Here is a 20317-nt window from a genome sequence, read left to right as displayed (position 1 = left end):
GATAAAACACTGCTTTAAATGGCTTGGAGTTACAGGGGGACCTTCCACACCGGCTCAGCCACCAGAAGGGCTGGGCTGCACATGGGTCACGCAGGGTTTGAATCATCTTTGCCAGCCTTAAACTATACGACTCTGTAAAACCCTAATAACAAAGGTGAATCAGCAGACTAAAATGATTGACAAAGAAGGAAAGTGTTTTCTCAAGATGTACAATGTGATTATATTTCTGTATCAAACAAAAGATCATCGCATTGGGAATACTCCCCCACACATATGCAAATAAGCTAACAGACACACGGCCAGCACAATGACTAGCATTAACAAGTAAGAAAGTTTGAGATCATTAATTAAATACAGTCACACAGCACTGAAGCAAGTCATCCAATTACAAAAGAAAAGTGATAAGAAAATTGGTTTTCTTTCATTTATTTTTTCTTTTTCCTTCTCCATTTTCTAATCAGAAAAAGGGGAAAACTCTAGTATTTGGTAAAAAAAACCTCATTAATGATCCATTTAAAATCAAGTAATGGATTGTGCTAACTATGTATCTTGATTCTGATTTCTTCTCAGATACGTAAAATGTATTGTGTCCTTTATGGTTATTTTCAGACGACAGTCACATAATTAGATCAAGGAGCTACTGCTGCCCTGAAAATTGTACAATATTAAAATCAGCGTTGATGCTATCGCAATGCAATGCAACAGGAGGCAGACCACAGGACAGAATGACTTCCACAGAAAAGATTGCATCTGTTTAAATGAATACTTAAATATGAAACTGAAGTGTTACAACTATAAGTGTAAGTCATCTGCCCCATTTGTTTGTGCCCTATATAACGACAAGGCGAAAATGGGCAATAGTGGCACATGGTGGGGGATGTCTGGGTCCCTCTAAATGCAGGAAACCACCCAGAGCACTGGGCTGCAGAACAGAAAACCCTTCTGGAACTGCACATAGCGTGGGCTGGGCCAGCTTGCTTGGAAATTACCCCGTATTGAGCAGCGGCAGGGCAGGTGCGGACTAAAAAGTCTGTAGCGTCCAGCTAGACTGCCCCTGGGTCTCTACAGAAGTGGGTGCTGAGAGGTACAGAGGCCACAGCAGAGCAGAAAGGACCTCTCTGTGGCTGCCTCTGACCAGGAGCAGAAAAGCTCCTCCTTCACCTGTGAGACTGATGCAGAAAAGGCCATGCCCTTTGTGGCTCGATGTCAAGATTAACTCCCGTAACCCACATTAAAAATAAAAACAAAGTAATTGATAATTTAGGTGGAAAGCTATTACATCAAGTGCAATAGGAAATACAATTATCTGGCAGGCAGATAACCAATCCATCAAACAGCTCCCCCTCCCCCCAGCAGCATCCTTAATAAGGCTTTCGAGGAAGATAAAAGAAGGCTACTACCTGCTGGCATGAGGCAATATTACAGAGAGACTGCCCAAGCTATTGTGCCTCTGGACTGTTTCTGTGCAGAATATCTATTAGTTCCCATCTCCTCTTTGAAACGTCTAATGGTCTGCAGCATTGCCAGAACAGTTTTCAATGAATTATGCCAAACTGTACACGGCTCTCCAATATTGGATGAGTTAATTGCTATTAAATCAATTGGCTTTGCTTTTCTCACATGAGCCAAAGTCCATCATTCACAAGAAAGAAATTCTTTCTCTAGGTCCTAAAGAGATCTTTTCATCCTGGTACTCTGTGCCAGAGCTGCAAATGTTTGTTTGGTGAGCGTGGTCTCCTCCAATCATTGCTGTTACCCAGGGCATCACAAATCTAACGGGCATATTCTGTCCTGCTCTGCTATTTAACCCAACTGTTGCAATAGGTTTGGCAGGGAATAGCTTTCCTGCAGCCTTCTCACCATTCGTTTTTAATAATATTAAATACATTTAATAATAAAGAAGATTCCCCTCAAGTCCACAGCCAGCAGCACCACCACTCTAATTCTATTCCTGTGGTACTAAATTAGTTAAGCCCTAGGAACACCACCAAAAACATGCAAAAAAAAATGTGCAACACAAGAAGAGAGCTGATATGGTGATCTCCTTATAGATGTGAGAGAGGCTCATGAACACAAGCACTCTTTCGAGCTGACTTTTTTTTCACAATCACTTGAGCTGTCTCTCTTTTCCTTTCCATTGTTCACCTCCTCGACAGTCAGATCTATCAGAAGCAGAGTGTGGCTATGAAATAATCACATCTAGGATAAGCTTCAGTTTCAAAGGTCTCACAGAAATAGTACCCTATGCTACATTACCATTACACCATAGAAGAGAGCAGACCAAAGACAGAAAGAAAAGATATGATTAGATATGCAATTTATGTAGTATTAGTTTATGCAAAATATAATCTGTCAGAAAACTACATCTAGAATTTTAGTCCTTAAATACATGGCAAAGATGTTGTACAGCCGGAGATGAGAGCACATCCTTCACCTATGCCATCAGAAACTGTCTAAATTAAGAACACGCACTATTCAAAGTGTGAATATGTGAACTTCTCATGCACTGTATACTCTGAAATAAAGGAGAAAGCTAAGCGTAAGAAAAAATAATAAACCCTCTGAAAAGTAGAAATAGGTTTTGCTTTTAGGCAAATTAGAATTTGTAATGCATACGCTTTTGACATATGGCAATTCTGCTTTCTAAAGGGAGCAGAACAAGTGGTTACTAACATAAAACAGCCAAATATGAAGCAAAAATGAAAGATGCAAAAAGATGTTTCCATTTTATTGAATTCTAATAATCACTAACATAGGAAATGTACTTGCAATTGTACACTGTGCTCATAAAGCAATGCCTGATGGTTTATTGTATAAAAGTGATGCCATGAAAATAAAATTATAATAATTTCTTCAGCTCATGGAAGTCTATATTTAATAGAAAATGCAGAATTATGTCCTACTTTCCTACTATTCACTTCCTATAAACAGAACTTCATGGCCATCACTGTTTAACTTTCTAGTAAAAGAAAATTCTTTCCTTTTTCACAGTTTATAATGGCAACAGCAATTGTCATACTGAGCACTTTCCACTAATTAACCAGTTTGATTAGGAATTTGCCTTCATCTTTCCAGCTGCTTACTTCATGTGACGAAAGGCAGCTTCCCATGAGAGTTCCTGCACATGGTATATGCCATCCCAGATTCCTTTTTATACCTATATCCTTTAGGGTAATTTCAAGGACATTTCACGGTGGAAATAGCTGAGCTTTTTTCCTTCCAATTCTCTAATAAATTGCTTTGCAATCATCATTTATCCTAACAGTGCGAATTAACTTCTGACTACGGCTATTTCACACAAATATTTCAGCCCTCATTTTGGTGGTTCAGCTGCAGAGTACAGTGTGCCTTCAAGAAGCATTCTTGCCATTCTTGCCACTTCTCAGCAGTGCCTTTACACGAAATAAGGTCCCCTATGCACAATAACATTTTTGCAGTTCTGCCCAGAAACAAACAGTTAATAATGTGATTTTTTTTAATTTTTTTTTGTTGTTGTTGTGCCAGTTCTGGGAATAAAACAGGACCTTGTCTTATAATCTGCACAGGAACATCCATACAGGTGTCTGTCTCTAAATTTTCACAAGTGCACTCAAAACAGATCAAACTTTAAAAGATGAGGAAATAAGAAAAAAACTTCTAGATTTATACCTTTTCTTTACAAAATGTGTTACGTGTTTACAGGTTTGACTATATGAGATTATTTCGCAATGTATGTTTAGATTCATATTTTCACTTGTACTCATAGTAACCACGACCGACCAGCCGGTACCTGTGCATTTCCTTAAGCACCAAAAGTTTGCATCAAGCAGCCAGGGATGAGGAAAGGGGAAAGCATCAGCGAAGCATAGGAGCAAAGAGGGGTTTACCACAGCTCTCTTCTGGCTTGTTCTTTTGCTGCAGAACATACCCCAGGGAAAGCAAATGAACCTCTGCAATAACGATTCCAGGGATTTGTCAAAGGAGAACATGCGATATGTAGTCACCTTGTCAAGGAACAACTTTCTCCTACTGTTGGACCATGCTTTACCATGTACAGGATAGGGGCTAAAACTGGAGTGAGACACTAACAGCCTTTGACCTTTTAACACACCCCTCCCTTACCCAAAATAATTACGTGCTCATCACTTCTTAGATCTCAAGAAGTTCGTAATAAACCTCTGTGCAGGCAAGGGCTTCTGACTGTAAAGCTAATGCACCACACCAAGCTACGCTTACTATTTCTCTGTTGCTACAGGTACCATTTCCAACAAATCAAGCTGTTAATGAAGATACCTGAGATCTGGCAAAAGCGTGTAACATGAAACACTATACAGCTCACTCTGGCTCAGTTGAAGCGACTCTGAAGTCTTATACCCCACTGTATTCAGTGTTAATGTGTAGGATGTCTTCCATATCTAATATTCGTTCAAGATCTGTCAGACAAGCAACCTAAAATCAGCCCTGTATGTTGCTGCTAGGGTTCCGGGCAGCTGTATCACAGGAAATTTACCACTATAGTTGGTTGGATTTATTTTTTGGTGAGAGGAAAGGTGTTAATGCACAATAACTAAACCCCAGGAGAACTCTTAGAGTGGTACAAGCAAGCAGTTGGAGACTGCTATTTATTGGTCTTACCTACAGCTGTGTAAAATATAGGAAACTATCACAAATTTGCAGTACTGCTCAGTGGTAACAGGAAAAAAAAAGTTATACATAAAATGAATATTAAAGGATTAACTGTAAAAAACATTTCAGTAAGCTGTACCAATTCTTAGTACAAAAAAAGTAAGTTTCCAGCTACTCCAGAAATTTTGAGTCAAGTGGATTTGCATTTTCTAATAAAAATACTTTAATAAAAGTTCTAATTTGACATTTTCCAGTTTGTTTTTTTTTCCCTGCTACTGGGCTGACATCACTAAAAAGCCTAGAAGCTTGGTGAAATAGAAGATGCTAGACTTTAAATTCAAACCCAACACTAATAGTAGTTGGTCAGTTTTGCTGGCAAATCCTCCAGGCGAGTTTACTGAGACTTAAGTGACAACATCCAAGACAAAGTACAAGGGTGTGATACTACAAACAATCGTATGGAAGATTAGGGTGTTAAAACTACATCAGAAAATCCTGTTAACAAGGCAAATCCAGCACAGAAAATAAAACAATGGTTTCACTTGCATCTGCTTCAGATTTTCCAGGCTCGCTGCTCTCTGTTATTATCGAGCCATCCAGAGACGGCAAAACCCAGTGAATCAGATTTCAAAGTAATTCAGAAGGCTGGAAACTTATATTCTAGGGTATAAATTGGGAGGTATTAGGCAGACAGTTGATGCACAAACACAAATAACATAATCTCTCCGTATTCTTCAGAGAGTTGACAACATTAACGCAAGCCTAAAATTACTCCTGTTCCAAATCCTTTAGTTTTATTAATTTTTATAAACTGCTTTAAATAAAAGTTACACTGAAAGGCAGAGTAATCCTCTCTGATCCTAGCTTTCATTTCATAACTCTATCAATGTTTTCAAGCTCTGAGACTCCAAAGTATTAGTTCTCATTTAAATAGCACTATGGTAGGAGTCTGTAAATATTGCAGTAATAATAAAATGAGCTAATTTAATTTCTTAGGAGAATGTATGTATAAAGTTCCCTGTGGTTTGTAATTACTGTAAAGTCAACACTTTACATCAATGATCTGGTAATCAGCTAGTCAGAATGTAAATAATTAATGAAATAAATGTTTTCAACGAGCTAGCTCATGGAAGACTCCTTGGAGTATGCTAAAACACCAGTTTTGTGAGAATCATATTATGGAAGAGTCGAGCCTCTTAGTACATATTTGTGCTCTCTTTCGTATTAATTTGGTACAAAATTGTAAATGCTTTTTCCAAATATCGTCTTATTGATCTAATGCTAATTAATACTTAATTCCACTTTGCTAAATGTGTGGTGGCATCACATAGGTGCTATGAATTAAGAGAACATCAAAGACAGAAAGGCAGAATCCTGCCCGTCGTGACACCTTCTCTTGTTACGTTGCTCACAAACAAAATCATTTTTTCCTAACGTTCCACCATAATCAGAATCAGTCTAGGAAACACCATGATACTGAACTGCTATGACAAAGAGCAACTATACCATTAATCTTTTATGGCATGCTCTACACATGCTATATACACTTTAGCAGTAAAAAGGTGGGCTGCTTTTTACTATTTCACTGTGTTTAAGAAATGCTTTAAGATGAAAACACAGAGGAAAAGTACCGATGTTTCAGCCTCACCACCAAACAGGCACTGCATTATCAATCATTATCTGATTAAATGCTGCTCACTAATTTCAACATGCAGCTAAAATGCTGCTATGATGACAGTCAGTGATACTCCTGATGCTACAACATAATTCTGATCTTTGTCTTAGCGATTCCTACGGTTTAAGATTCATTTTCACATTCACTTTCTGACTATGCCCCAAAATCATCTAAAGGAATTAGGCAGACCTCACTACGGTCTTGTTATTGACATTTATGTTGAACGATGTTGGCTCTTACAGAATTGGAATCTACAGATCAATTCCCTTATTGGATTCGTTCTCAGCGCTGCCATGATCATTTTATCACAGAAGCTGCTGCCATCAAATGCTGCTTTATCACTTTATAATGGGATAAGCTGAAGCCTTCCTCTAGCATATAGCTGGATATGAAAACTGAGATCTAAATATTCTTTTCACAGATTTTCAAAAATGTCCTCATTAACTGCATGTTTATTTTAAAAGTTATTTTAAACTCAATTTACCTAACCAGCAGTAATTCTTGCCCACAAGAAAATGCCAGTTCTCAGGGCGGTAAAAAAAGAAAGAGGCTAACACTGGAGACTGCCTTGTGTCTATTAATCACCTTCTTCCTGCTGAGTCTATGAGTCAGATGATAGAAAAAAAAAATGAGGCTAAGAATAAAGATGTGACAGAAAAAACAAAACGGTCTCAGGAACGGTAAGTAGTAGCGTGTGAGAACACAAACACACACGCAAAAGGCACACAGAACAAACACATACACAAGATTTGTCGCAAGTGTTTTATCTGGTTTTGAAAGCATGCAGGGCCATGGCATTTTTGTAAGAGTGGTGTTACAGCTCCTGTTGAGAGAGGAGTTCATCACATTAATTTAAATCTCCGATAAAATAAATTAGCTTTTTTATTGCCAGGTTGAACTACAGGGCTATGATTGTTATGTATTGCTACAATCTAGGTCTTAATGGCATTTTAGCCCTGTGGTGGTCAAACAGAAACCATTTTAAACCTTCTAAAGGCTATTAAAACATGTGCAGATGTCTGGAAAATTAATACTATTATCTAACTCTAACCTTTTGCCTGTAGGAGGAAAAGGAGAGAGAAGGCTCAGGGAAGATGTTTGAGATCGATACATGACAATGGAGGAGGGTAAGCACTGTTTCACATGGAAGTTCCTTGGCTGTGAAACGTGATTCAAGTGAGCAGATTCATCCTTGTTTGGATTTCATTGAAATCATTCATTTACTCAGAAAAATAATTTAAAAGAGATGAGCATCATTTTCACAGTCCTTCCTCTTCGCTGTTTCCAAGGTTCGGCCAGCGAGACACTGGAAAGCTTCATTCATTTATATGACAGGAGCGTGAATTTGTCAAGGTTAATGTTGAACCAGCCATATTTTCCTTTACTCGTCATCAGGCATTTAAAAGATTTCTCCATCCCTCCACCCATTTTCTTTTTCATTCTTTTTTTTTTTTTTTTTTTTTGTGTGTGTGTGTGTAATATTGTTGGAATGTCATGAACTGAAAGGAGTTTAAAAGTAGGAGGAGGATTTCTGGAAATATTTCTATCATTCGTTTAAGGCTTTTACATACATATTTTCTCTCCAACTCTAATGCACTGGCTTTGGCTCTGACAGAATAATTTCAAATGAGGAGAGACTTTTAAAGAAGGTTTTCTTGAATACATGGATACAAAGTACTTTATTCTACACTTTTTCCTCAAAGCACTTACTTCAGCTAAGGTTTAGAAAGAATAATGGGCAGATTCCCAGCTGGTGAGAATTACTGGCTCCACTTCTTGTACTGAAATTAAAAGAATTTGTACCAGGTCACGAATTGTCTCATAGATTTCCCAAAGCTTTTCTGCGTTTGAGAAATAAAGCTTCTAGAGGGAGACAACGTGCAGGCGTTGTGGTATTTCATTCTTGAAAGTCTCAGATCTGACCACAACATCTCCAAACAGCAGGTCAAGTTTTGCAACGTGTATTCTGATATACAACTCTGTAGACCTTTCGGGCACCGGCAGAGGCTGCCCAGGGAGGTGGTTTAAATACTCCATCCCTGGAGGTATTTATAAGACAGGTAGATGAGGTGCTCAGGGACGTGGTTTAGTGGCAGATAGGAATGGTTGGACTCAATAATCCAAGAGGTCTTTTCCAACCTGGTGATTCTATGATTCTAAGATCTGAATAAGCATATCAAATCCTGGCTTCAGACCTCTATAATTCCAGAACCCTGGATCTTGCAATCTGCCCGGCCATGCAAGCCAAGAAATCTTAGTAAGGATGAGGTGAGGTAGAAGACCCACACAGCTGAGGTGGAAGAGCCAGTGCTGGTACCAATAAGAAGGGTGCACGCTACCAGACAAGAAGAGGATACAGACCTCCACTGCTCATCTTATCCACACCTCGCTCCTATTGCTGCAACCAGAAGGAATACCAGGAAATGGAAAACAAGAAAAGTCAGTCATTTCTCCTTGGCCACACTGTGCTCTTGTGAGGGAAGGTACATTGCTGTCTAAGCACCGTCCAGGACCTGGAGCAGCCGTGAGAGTGCCAGGTCCTGGCACAGGGTGACACTGAGGAGTGCCCTCTCTGCCCCTGCAGCCCGGCCCCAGGAGCACAGCACCTCTGGGCTTTACCTCTAGCACACACCTCCTGGAGCCTCACAGCTTTTTGGCAGCGTCTGTGCTCAGAAGAAGCGGTGCCAACATTTGATTAGGAATCTGTGCCCTTGTGAGTTGATCTTTTTTTTTTTTTTTTTTTACAGTAGATATAAGCAGGGCTTAGGAGGTATTATACAGGAATTTCAAAAGGGGTCAGCTCCCAGTTCGGCTCCAAAGAAGTAGCCTGATTTTTAGAATAGCTCAGCACAATGCCCAACCACCTGAAATTCTGGTCCCTTGTGCAGGAAGGACCTAAAGACCTAAATTAAAGGTTAATTCTATTAGTTATTCCCCCCTGAACTGGTGAAGACTGGTAACAGAGCTGAGAGTACCCATATTTCCAATTATTGTCAAGATCTCCTAAGAACCATTTAGTGGAATAAATTTAAATGAGCCTCTAAAATAGAGTGCTAATCTCTGAGTTGTGTCCACACGTGCAGCATCAACGATCCGTAATAACCATGCCTGGATGTGTGCCTGTACCTACAGTATAGGGAAAGTACACAAGGCTTGTTTACAGGAAAAAAAAAAAGAAGAGTTCAGAGTAAGTAATAGGAAACTTTAAAGAAAACAGATGAAGCATTTCTGCTTTTAAAATATGACTGAATATAAAAAAATTAGAATCAAAACACTAGAAAATTAAATAGTTCATCTCTGAAAGATGAACTGAAGAGTGGGTGTATATTTGAGATGTTTAAAGCATGGATATTAATTCAAGATGCCATTACTTTGGCAGTCTGGTTTCCACACTTTTAGTGCAGTAAGATGGAGTTTAATTCATAATATTGAAGATGCCCTTGTAATGCACACAGGACACAGACAAATCACTGCTCCTCCCTGCACCCAGACATCAGTTGGTGACTAATGAAACACGGCTTGCTCATATCCGGATGAAGAAACGAGCATGAGTGCAATCTAAAAATGCTAGAAATACAGAAAGACTCAACTCTGTCAATATCACATTGTTAAAGATTTAATGACAAAGGTAACTTTTCCTTTTAGCTTGTCCTTATCGAGATACTTGGATGGTAATTTAAGAGTTAAGGCACTAATGGACTCTTCAGTTTCACTGAGCACCTACGTGCTGATTTTATCTTGCAATACAGTATTTCACATTCTCAGCGAAGTCAACGGAGATTTAGTCAATAGTGTCACGGCCTTTGGATGAGGATTTGAATCTTACCAGTATCTAAACCATCATTAAAGAAGAGGTCATTTGGGAAACAAAGGAGAGCATTAGTAAAACCCAATAATAAAAGACTGTTGTATGATTCATTACGAATAGCATTTTATTCCAATTAACAAGCCTGTCTTCTATGTGCAGTATCCATAAGAGTATACAAAATGTACAATGTATTTCATAGGAAAATCATGTTTTTCATAACAGATGGCAACAGAAAATACCTATTGAGTAATCTTATGTGCTGTGAACCACTTTGCATAATGTTAGTTTGATTTATTTGATGAAAGATATAAATTAAAATTACTAGTAAACTGCACTGACCTGATATAATCTAAACAGTTTCAATGTTACCAAGCAGAGTACTTACCGGCACACCTATAAGTAAAAACTCCACATGTTGCTTCATGTCTGTAAAGTGCCACTGCACTTAAACAATGGTAACAAACCCACAGTTATAAAGTAAAATATCAGTGAAGTTCTATACGTACTCTATTGACTGTACTAAAATCAATCCTTTATCTACTGTTATTTTTTTCACATGCAGACACTTTTGCTGTTGTCCTTCATTTAAGTCTCAAAGCTTTAAGAAAACAAGAACAAACTACATACTTAGCTCCATTAGTGCACTAAGAAGAAAATGACACATTTGTAATAATAATGGTTATTTCAGAATTTCAATAGATTCCCACTTTACCATAACAAATAGCAGCCCTTTAAATCTTTGAATCATTTAATTTTATGCATTCTTTTGGTATTTCATTTAGGGGTTATGGACTGTGAAATATGCACCATGATGAGAAAACAATTATCTAGCACACCTGTTGTTTGTGCATGTTGTATTTAAGCAGGGTTTTCAATGGCTACTGTTTTATTCCACTGTGAAATCCAAAATAGGGGGGCTTTAAAAGTTGACCTGATGACAGGAACTTACACCCTTATATGTACCATGTGGTTTGTACTTACCACAACACATACTGTGATAACATTATAGAGCAAACCCATGCTAGTTTTTGCCATCAGAATGTCAGTGAGAAAGATCTTTCCATTTAGAAGATCTTTCCATTTAGAAAGGAAACCAGGATGAATACCTCTTGATTTAAAACATAATAAATGTGAACTTCTAAACCAGAAACATAACAGGAAAAAAAAATGGTTTGCTTGGTCAGAGAAACATAAACACATGACTAACTCACGGAGTTTTCACGAAGTTCGAAATCTCAAATAAAGGCTGCCTCTAACCAGCCTGTTTACTCACACTTGACCATTTATGCAGGGCTTTATATGATAAGTCACCAATAACCTCTTGCTAATATATTCAGCAAACAGCAGGCTGAAATAGCATCCAACAGGTCAAGCATTGTTATAGGTTAAATATAACTGCATGGAATAAAAACACTTATCTTTTTAAGGTTTATTAGAAGTTTGAAGCACAGGGCAAGTTTGGAAAGGAATATAATAATATTATTCGATATTGTGGAACTCCTTCCTTTTTTCTTAAATTTATTCCCATACTGAACGCACACAATGATAGGAAAAAACACGAAAAACATTCTTACACTTAATGAGTCTGCCCACAGACTTGCTTAGGATTTCAAATGCCATATTGGATTCCTGCCATCCTGTGTACCATCACTGATAATAAAACTCTATGCATAAAATAAAGAGAAATCTATGGTTCACCCAGTGTCAGTTGCATATTTTTCTTTGTCTAAAAAATTGACAGTAGAATTTTACTTTTGTTGTTCAGGCCTGTCATCTCAGTACAGCCTTATGGTTTTCTCAACACATGCTTATTCTGAAAAGCTGTCTTTACTCTTCAGAACAATGACTATGTATTTCTTCAAAACTTAGAAAAACCCATTGCTCCCCTCAGTCAAAATAATTCAGAAATACTTCACCAAAGATCACTTGTGGCTTTCCTAAAGGTTATCGTCTCATTTGATTCACTGGTTTTGTTATCTCTGTAGCAATTTACTATCACCAGGAAAACAGGAAAAGCTCATTTGTAGATTTGGTATCTGAAAATTATGTATTTAGAATGTGATCACAAAATGTCATGTTTGTGTATATACAGAAAGCCATCCAGCGCTCTTCTTTGGAGTCTCTCAGGGCTAGTAAAGTACTTGGACATACAAAATTCTAACAGCTGGGGGTAATTTTCTCTTAAAAGCATTATCATTCTCATCAGAAGCCCATGCCCAGTGAGCTCCGAGTAATACTTCCTTTTTGTTTGAGAGAAAATTGCTAAGAATTCAGGTGCTGAAATAAGGGACAACAGACTGACAAGCAGTGAGATCACCAAAACACAGATTACAGATGGAGTAGACCTATCAGGTCAGTTGATCTAACTCCTTCAACGTGAAATACTGTTCTCCACCGAACCCCCAGCTGCCTTTTCTTTGCTTTGGTTTTAAACGTTGCGAGGGATACTGTCCTACCTCGCCTCTCATACATCACGCCACAGCCTACAACAAAAAATTTTGTGTTGTTCCTTTATCAGCCTGAATTAGATTTAGATCCAGCAAATCATTTTGGCAAATGTTTTATCTTAAGAAAGTTTCCCCAGTTAGAAAAGAGCAACCCCATGTTACAGACTGGTGTTCTTGAGGGAGAAGAAAAGCTGCCTCAGGCATTTCGCTCAAGGGATCTCACAAAGCTTCTTAGAGGTCTACACACCGCAGCCGTGATTTTCATACTTACAAGCCTAAGAGACGGCTTGTAGAGAGTTACAGCTGCAGATGACATCCAGTGATTCTCAGTGCACTCCCAAAAGTCAGCTTATCTCAGAGCCTCCTTCCAGAGCTGGCCAGACAGCCGATATCAACCTCATTCTTTCAGGTATTATGCTGATGCTTTTCATTCAAAACTAGAATTCACACGGCTTAACTTAGGGATGTTAGATGGAGTTTCTTCAGAAGGGGGTATTTCCTTTCCTTCTCCCATCGCTGATTTTGCTCACCCATCCATCTACCAGTAGGGTCTCATGAACACTTAATTGCTGCAATGTTTCTTCAACATATATTGGGAGTTGCAAACAGGGAAATTAAGATATATGGTTTATAATGTATTATTACATGATTATGATTGAAGCTAAGATGAAATACAGAGATTCAAAGCTATTTCTGTCTTCTGAGATGTTATTGGTGAGTGAGGACATGACAGAAAGTAGATACCAGTTTACTTAGATTATTTAAGATTGGAGATAACGACACCACCATCTTCACATGAAGAAATGTTCCTTTAATTTGTTCTTGAAAGTCTCAGCATTTATTTTTTTTGACTCCTCCTTACTAGATTGCTAATTGCTATCTTGATTCCTGACACGCAGAAGCATTCTTATAACTTCTGACTGCTACAAGACTGGATGCTCGTCAGTGGGACAGCACCTTCATGACAGTAATTATGCACCTTTGGTAGCCTTGATCTGAAGAAGCATTCCAGCAGGGCTACGGCCTGAAATCAGTTCAGAACCGCAAATGGTGTAAAACCCACCAGCTCACTTCTTATTAGGTGCTTTACTGGCAACATAATTCTTGGATAAAGTTTAATGTACTTGATTAAACTTAATATATCTCAAACATGTTTAAAATTTATGCGATTACCTTTTTGTCTCTTGAAAGCATCCTTGAGATTGCTGTAACTTTTAAGCGGTTTTCCACTACTGCTTAAACAATTAACAGATGTGAAATTGATTTATCCTTCAAACCACCAGTCCTGATTCCTGAGTAAGTAGATATCACTGCAGATAGATATTGTAACACTTGATTTACATGTATATGTTTACTAGGAAGAAAAGGATAGAGTTTGTTCTGGAGCTGGAATTTTTCTGATTTTCAGACAGGAATACCCTGACAGTCTGATGGATGCAAAGGAACAAATGTGAAGTAAGAAAATAAGCAGGTCAGCTGCAGGAGTTTCAAAACTTCAAATGCAATTTGCTGACCTTGTTCTCAAATCTGACTGCTCTGAAGAGCCCAGAGGCACAAGGGCTGGCTTCTGTCAGATGGGAATTAAGCTGCTACTCAGCATATAACAATCCAGTTATTTAAATATATTTTGGACTGCTGACAAACTGTTTTCTAACAGTGTGTGACGATCCTCGGGTTTAATTTCAAACCTTCAGATACCTTCTGAAATACTTGACTATTTCATAAATTTGACTGCTGTAAAGCAATGCAACTTCACTTTTAACCTTCTCCTTCAGACATCATCGTGCCTAACGATGTCTGAACCAGAGGTCAGACTCCGAGGCCAGATATTCCATCTCCTTTTGTCAGGTGTTAGGGCAATTAATTGCCCTCTTTTCCTTCCCATATATAATAATGTCGTGGGTGCAATTTACCCCTTCCTGCTAAGCTGTACAACTGTTTCCATCTAAGTAGGTACAGCTACAGTCTATCTCATATATCAGGGCACAGTTGTCAGGTCATTAAAAGAACTAATATCGATGCAGTTATAACAAAGCAGCTATTATTTAAATTGACCTGATAATTCAGCGAACTCTGCTGTAGCATTATAGAGAAAATTTGAGACATAAAATTAAACATTGTGGATGGTCCATGAGTAATAAATGAAACTAATCAAGCTGGAGAAACACAAGGAGAAAATAGATGTTTCAAAAGTCCTCCCTGCTTTGTTTTGGAGTTGATAAAGTAGAATTTTATGATGGAAATAAAATAGCAATGAAAATATAGTTTAAGATCAGAGGTACTGTAAATCTTCTGATTATAAATACTACTTTATACTTTTCCAACTACGAAAATTTTATTACTTATTTAATCAAATAAATCAACTCAATAAATGTTGCTACTTGCCACTTTTTAACACATTTCACTGAAAGATCCCTGCATGCTTTATAACAAAACTGTGATAGCAAACTTCTGGGTGAAAAGTGAAAGCAAATCATCCACGGGAAGAATTCAGCTGACAAAGATGTTGAATTTATGTTAGCAGAGATACATAGCAGAGATAATATAAATAATTGCGATATTTATCACAACAGAAACCCTGACCTCTGTTATCCTCAGTGATTTTATACAAGTCATCAGTTTTGTAAAAGGAGGACACATAATATCAGAATCCGGTTCAATGTCATTACTTACATTTTCAGGTAGGATGGAAATAAAGGGGTTAACTAGAAGGAAAAGATCTGCGAAAATATCTGTCTCAAGTCTAAGCAGCCTATCTGATATCTATCTGATAAAGTCAAAATGATTCTGTGAGACAACCTAGCTAAGGAAAGGGAAAGCTGTACTTTGTTGATTTTAGTATCTTGAATCTTTTTTGAAGAAAACAATGCATCATTTAGGAAAAATAAGGTAAAGACAGAAATACAGTGATACTGACATTTACATTTGAAAATGTTTCATAGATGCTATACATGGCCACGGGCAAAGCCGAAGTGCTTATATCCTCTCTGCACTTATCTTATCCCTTCAGCAGCCTTCTGTATATCAGCTCCACAAATCTCTCTCTGCACATCCAGCCAGTTTCTCTCTACCCAATTTTAAACCTTAAGTCTATTATTCCCACCTATTTCTCCCACAGCCAGATGAAATGCAAGGTAGTGCACTAAAATGGAGTTCTTCGTTTTCTTTTCCCAAACCTCTCTCGCTATGACAGGCAGAATTTCATCTCTTTTTTAGCGACCACATTAAGTGAGGAAAATGAAGGCTGCTTGGGCAGAAGCTACTCCTCTGTGCTGTTTGTTAACTAAAACTATTGCTCTTCCTCAGGTGGTGCTCAGATGGGAACACTTTTCCAAGGCTTCTTCATTTTAAGAAGGGAGATTCGCTGTATAAGATTTTTTTTTTTTGAAAATAAAAGGTGATCAGGTTGCTCTCTATTTATCTGCCCTAATACTGGCTCTGTAAAGCACACTCTTCAGCTAGAAAGAACAACCCCAGAAAGACATGGTAGCTCTTAAAATAATCTACAGTATGAAAGAAGTGAGAAAGAAAAACCCCAAAGCTTGAGTTCTCTTTTTTTCTCCTTACATTTTGCATCAGCATTACTTTATCTTTTCATGACAGAAGTGACATATCCTCTGTGTCACTCTCCCTACAAGCACTAAGCACACCAGAATTTCTAGTAGCAAAGAACTTACATGGCAATATGCATAATTACATGCCTCGAGAAAACATGCATATTTCTTTTAAAATACTATCAGGACCTTTGACTTCATGAGTACTTACACTTGTTGTAAATGCATGAAAATGTAATACTTTTAATAATAGTTTTACAGTGAAGGATTCCTGAAGCACTCGTGAAAACTCTACTACATTTTTTTTTCTTTAAATTGGTAGCAATCAGTTTTTCTTTTGATCTGTGTGAGAAGCACAAGGAAAACCAACGCAGTGCAGTTGGCACAGTATATGGGCCATCATTCTGCAGTCAAATTCAGAACACAGGTACCAGTCCTCACACTGAACAAAATGTGAATGATCTGATTTCTAAGCAGATGACACTGGAATCATGTATGACTCGCGTAAAAGCAAATATACAAAAAAAACCCCAGGGCAATAGTTAAATCTTTATTTTTTTTTAATAAATCTATGTTTCTGTTGAAATCTAAGATGTCAAGAATGTGTATGCTTTAAAAATAAGCCTTCTCTTTAATACAGGAGTCTTCTAAAGTCAATTACAGGATAATCTGATGATAATATACGATCAAATCACAGGAGCTGATGTGCAGAAAAACTAATACTATTTATTTTTAGCTTATACCATCTTCTCAAACATTCTTTAAGATCTTTAATCGTATTGAGTGTGAATGCTCCTAGGATGAGATCAGCACCAAGTAAATAAAAACTGAACTATATTGTTTCAGACAGTACAGGAAAGGTGAAATTAGCACCACGTTCACACCTCCTCCCCATCAGCAGTATTTGCCCACTCACTTTGATTAGGGTCATGATTTAACAGGAATGTCCTTAACCACAGATTTAAGACTCTTCTGTCGACTGACAGATTTAAACAAATATTTAGCTACTGCTCTAAATCTGGGATGTATGCACTTCCAAGAAGACATAATCCAAACTATGCTTCAGTTCTGTGCAGGCACACAACAGCACTTGCTTAATTGCAGTTCTAAGGAATTATCCTTCTTCAGATTTTACATCGCAGACTGCAAGATCGCAGACTACACAGCATTTAGTCAAGCCTGTAATAACGTTAGAGGATAAACAAATCTCTGGAAACTCACAAAATTACTGTTTTCTTTCTTTGGTATAAATGACATATGAAGAGTTTTAACAGAAGCTCTTCATTTCTGCTGTGCACTGCAACTTGTTCTCTGCTTTTTTTCTCCTTCCCCTCAAGGGGGTTAAAATCTGTTGATAGCAAGCACAGGGACACAACAGCAAATTTTGCTGCTGTCTGGGAGACCTGGACTTTGCGAATGATCTTAATTCTCTTTTTTTTTTTCTTCAGCCAATACGGACAAAGCAAGTAAAAGTGTGTGTGTGTGGAAATCTATACACATTAGTTCTTGCCAAACTGTGCAGGGACAATGATGTAGAATAGTCTGAATCCCTCAGGAAAACCTGCTAGATCATTTGGTTTTCTTCCACTTGATGCAGCTTCATCTATTTCAACTCCTTTCACAGTTGTGACAGAATTCAGTTTCAAGGAACACAAGTCAAAGCATTGATTCCACTTTTCAGATGCCATCTAACACGTCCATAACATTCCCAGAATAACCTCGCTTTATTGTTGCTGCCCAAGGAATTGGGAAGGAGAGCCATATCGGTAATAAAAGACTGTGCAATGTATGACTTCTGTGCAATCTAACCCGATAATAACATAGATCTGAGTCAGACACTTTGGAAACAGGAAGGAAGGAAAGAAGGCAAAAAATAAGGAAGAAGGCAGGAAGGAAGGCAGGAAGGAAGGCAGGAAGGAAGGCAGGAAGGAAGGAAGGCAGGAAGGAAGGAAGGAAGGAAGGAAGGAAGGAAGGAGCAGGTGATGTGACTGTCAAAAGCAGAAGATGTAAGCAATAAAGGTCCATGCTGTGGTGGATGTGTCAGAAGCTCTGAATGGATAAAGAGAAGTCAGTTCTACACAGGAGTCTATAAAGGATGAACAAACAGGAGAAGAACTCAGAAAAGTCCCGACCTAGCAATACCTAAATCAACATCAAGAGACAGCACAAGAATCTGAGGATAACGCAAGAACTTAGATCCCTGTGATGGTGACCTGGCACCACTCTGCCTGCGCTTTAGCATTTCACAGTAAGTGCAGCTATTTGCCTTCGCCTTGAGGATTCCTCTGCCTTTAAGCACCAGTTGGTGAGCAGATCGTGTTTCCTCAATAAAGAGCCCAAGCTGATGAGAGTTATAGCAGCCCTCAGCTGTCAGGCTACAGAGCAAGGGCCAGATTTTTCCTTGAGATACAGATGCATGGTAGCAGAGGATTTAAGTAAGATACATGTTTAATATCACTTACCTAGCTGACACGACCTGAATTTCTCCTCTAAAATGATTTTTTCCTCTCATAAGCAATAATACATATTGCTAAAACCAGAATTTGCCCTATTTTTAGAAACCTGGCAAATTTTAATTAGTCCTCATTTACTGTCCTCCTAGCTCATGGCCAAATTTCCTGGAACTTCTGCAAAGCAATTTGCTTCTACAAAAGGATGACAACGCAATGGATTAATTCACATTAATGGACTTTGCCAAGTGAAAAGGGATACTGGAACATCTCTTATTATTCCAGAACTGCAAAGGAGTGGGAGATGAGTCAATTGGCTTCTCAGCTATATCCTCCCATAAAATGTTGGAAAAAAAAAAAAAAATCACTCTGAGCTTGTGAAGATGTACTTAAGTCCTTGTAACACATATGGCAAAAGTTAAATAAATGGGCTGTCTTCTCGCAGGAAATTACACTGTTCACCATCAAGCAGAATGTTAAAGGAATCCGAGCTTCTCCCCTGCAGAGGGATAATGAACCCATATAATTCCATTTATCATAGTGAAGAAGCATCTAGGAGTAAGTTACTCTGCAGGTGTGCTCCTTTCTCCACGTCTGCACATAATATGTAGTCATAGCTCATTGGCATACACTTTCAGTTTCAATGGTACTAGATTAGAGGCAACAGATATTCTTCTAATATATGAAATCTAACAACTATCATTCCCCGCTTATTGACGTGACCTTAAGAAGTAGAAAAATATATTTTTCAGAAATATAACGCTCATAGCTTGCTTTCTGCAAAGATCATTTCCTACCTGAAGAAGGAGGTCAGAGGCCGGTTTGACTCTCTGCTGGAAAAGGACACTTAATGTTCGATTCTGTTGTTCCAAATCAAAGACTCTTGTTTTCAGCTTTATACATTCCTCCCTCAGATCCTGCAGTACAAGGGATAGGAAGTTTAGAAAACAGGTAACAGAAGCACTTAAAAATCTCTAAGTAATGTCACATACTAAGAAGAAATACATGTATAGCTTTTAAAATACTAAAAATCAGAAAAATGTGCTATTTCATTTTCTCTGCTTGTTTGATCATCACAGGATAACATAAAAAAAACCCTTGTAATGAGAAACAGTAGTTATTTGACACATCCTTTTGGAGTTTTCTGTTATTATAAAAGTTACTTCGCTAGCAACGTGTTTCATTTTGCAGCCTACACAAAGCAGAAAGCAGCAATTAAGATATGAATATTGTAATACGCATAAGCTAAGGAAAAAGCATCAGTTATACCAAACCAGGAAGAAGTTCAAAGTGGTACTGTGCCTTCAAGGTACTCTTCTGAAGTCTGATCCTGCTTTTTCTGGAACAAGCAAGTCAGCATTGCTGGCTGGCATTTTGTGAATGGTCCTCCCCACCCTAACTTGCCACCGTAGAGCTGGCAAGGTCATGTTGATGCACCAGACACGTGGTAATAGGATACTGCCTGACATTTCCAACAAGAAGGCTTGAAACAGGTCATCAGAAGCAGAGGTAGAGTGTAAAACCTTTGCAAGTTTACCGTGGAAACAGAAAGATGCAGGTCTTTTAGCCTGATTCATCATGAACAAACTATTAATGGCTTTCAGATACAGCAAATAGCTGCCTTCAACATAAGACGTGCTTGTCCCAGCCACCTGAGGGAACACAAGATTCTATCAGAAAGAGGATTTTGGAGAGAGAGCAGCATCTGACTCTCAGCCTTTCAGCATAATTTGTGCAGTTGTCCATTTTGAGGTGTGAGAGCTTCATAAATCAGGAAG

General features: G+C 38.2%; 1 protein-coding gene across 7 annotated transcripts in view; it reads right to left on the bottom strand.

The window, feature by feature from the left end:
* NCKAP5 (NCK associated protein 5) overlaps nucleotides 1-20317 on the bottom strand; it is a 426805-nt gene that overhangs the window by 71027 nt on the left and 335461 nt on the right. For all 7 annotated transcript variants that reach the window (XM_054069955.1, XM_054069950.1, XM_054069949.1 and 4 more), the window contains one exon: nucleotides 19337-19456. In XM_054069955.1, the coding sequence (XP_053925930.1) occupies nucleotides 19337-19456 (120 nt within the window). The remainder of the gene's footprint in view (nucleotides 1-19336; nucleotides 19457-20317) is intronic.

This window comes from Cuculus canorus, chromosome 6 (genome assembly GCF_017976375.1).
Source record: "Cuculus canorus isolate bCucCan1 chromosome 6, bCucCan1.pri, whole genome shotgun sequence".
Classification (NCBI taxonomy): Eukaryota; Metazoa; Chordata; class Aves; order Cuculiformes; family Cuculidae; genus Cuculus; species Cuculus canorus.
The sequence above is the reverse complement of the archived record's forward strand: the minus strand, read 5'-3'. Positions and strand labels throughout refer to the sequence as shown.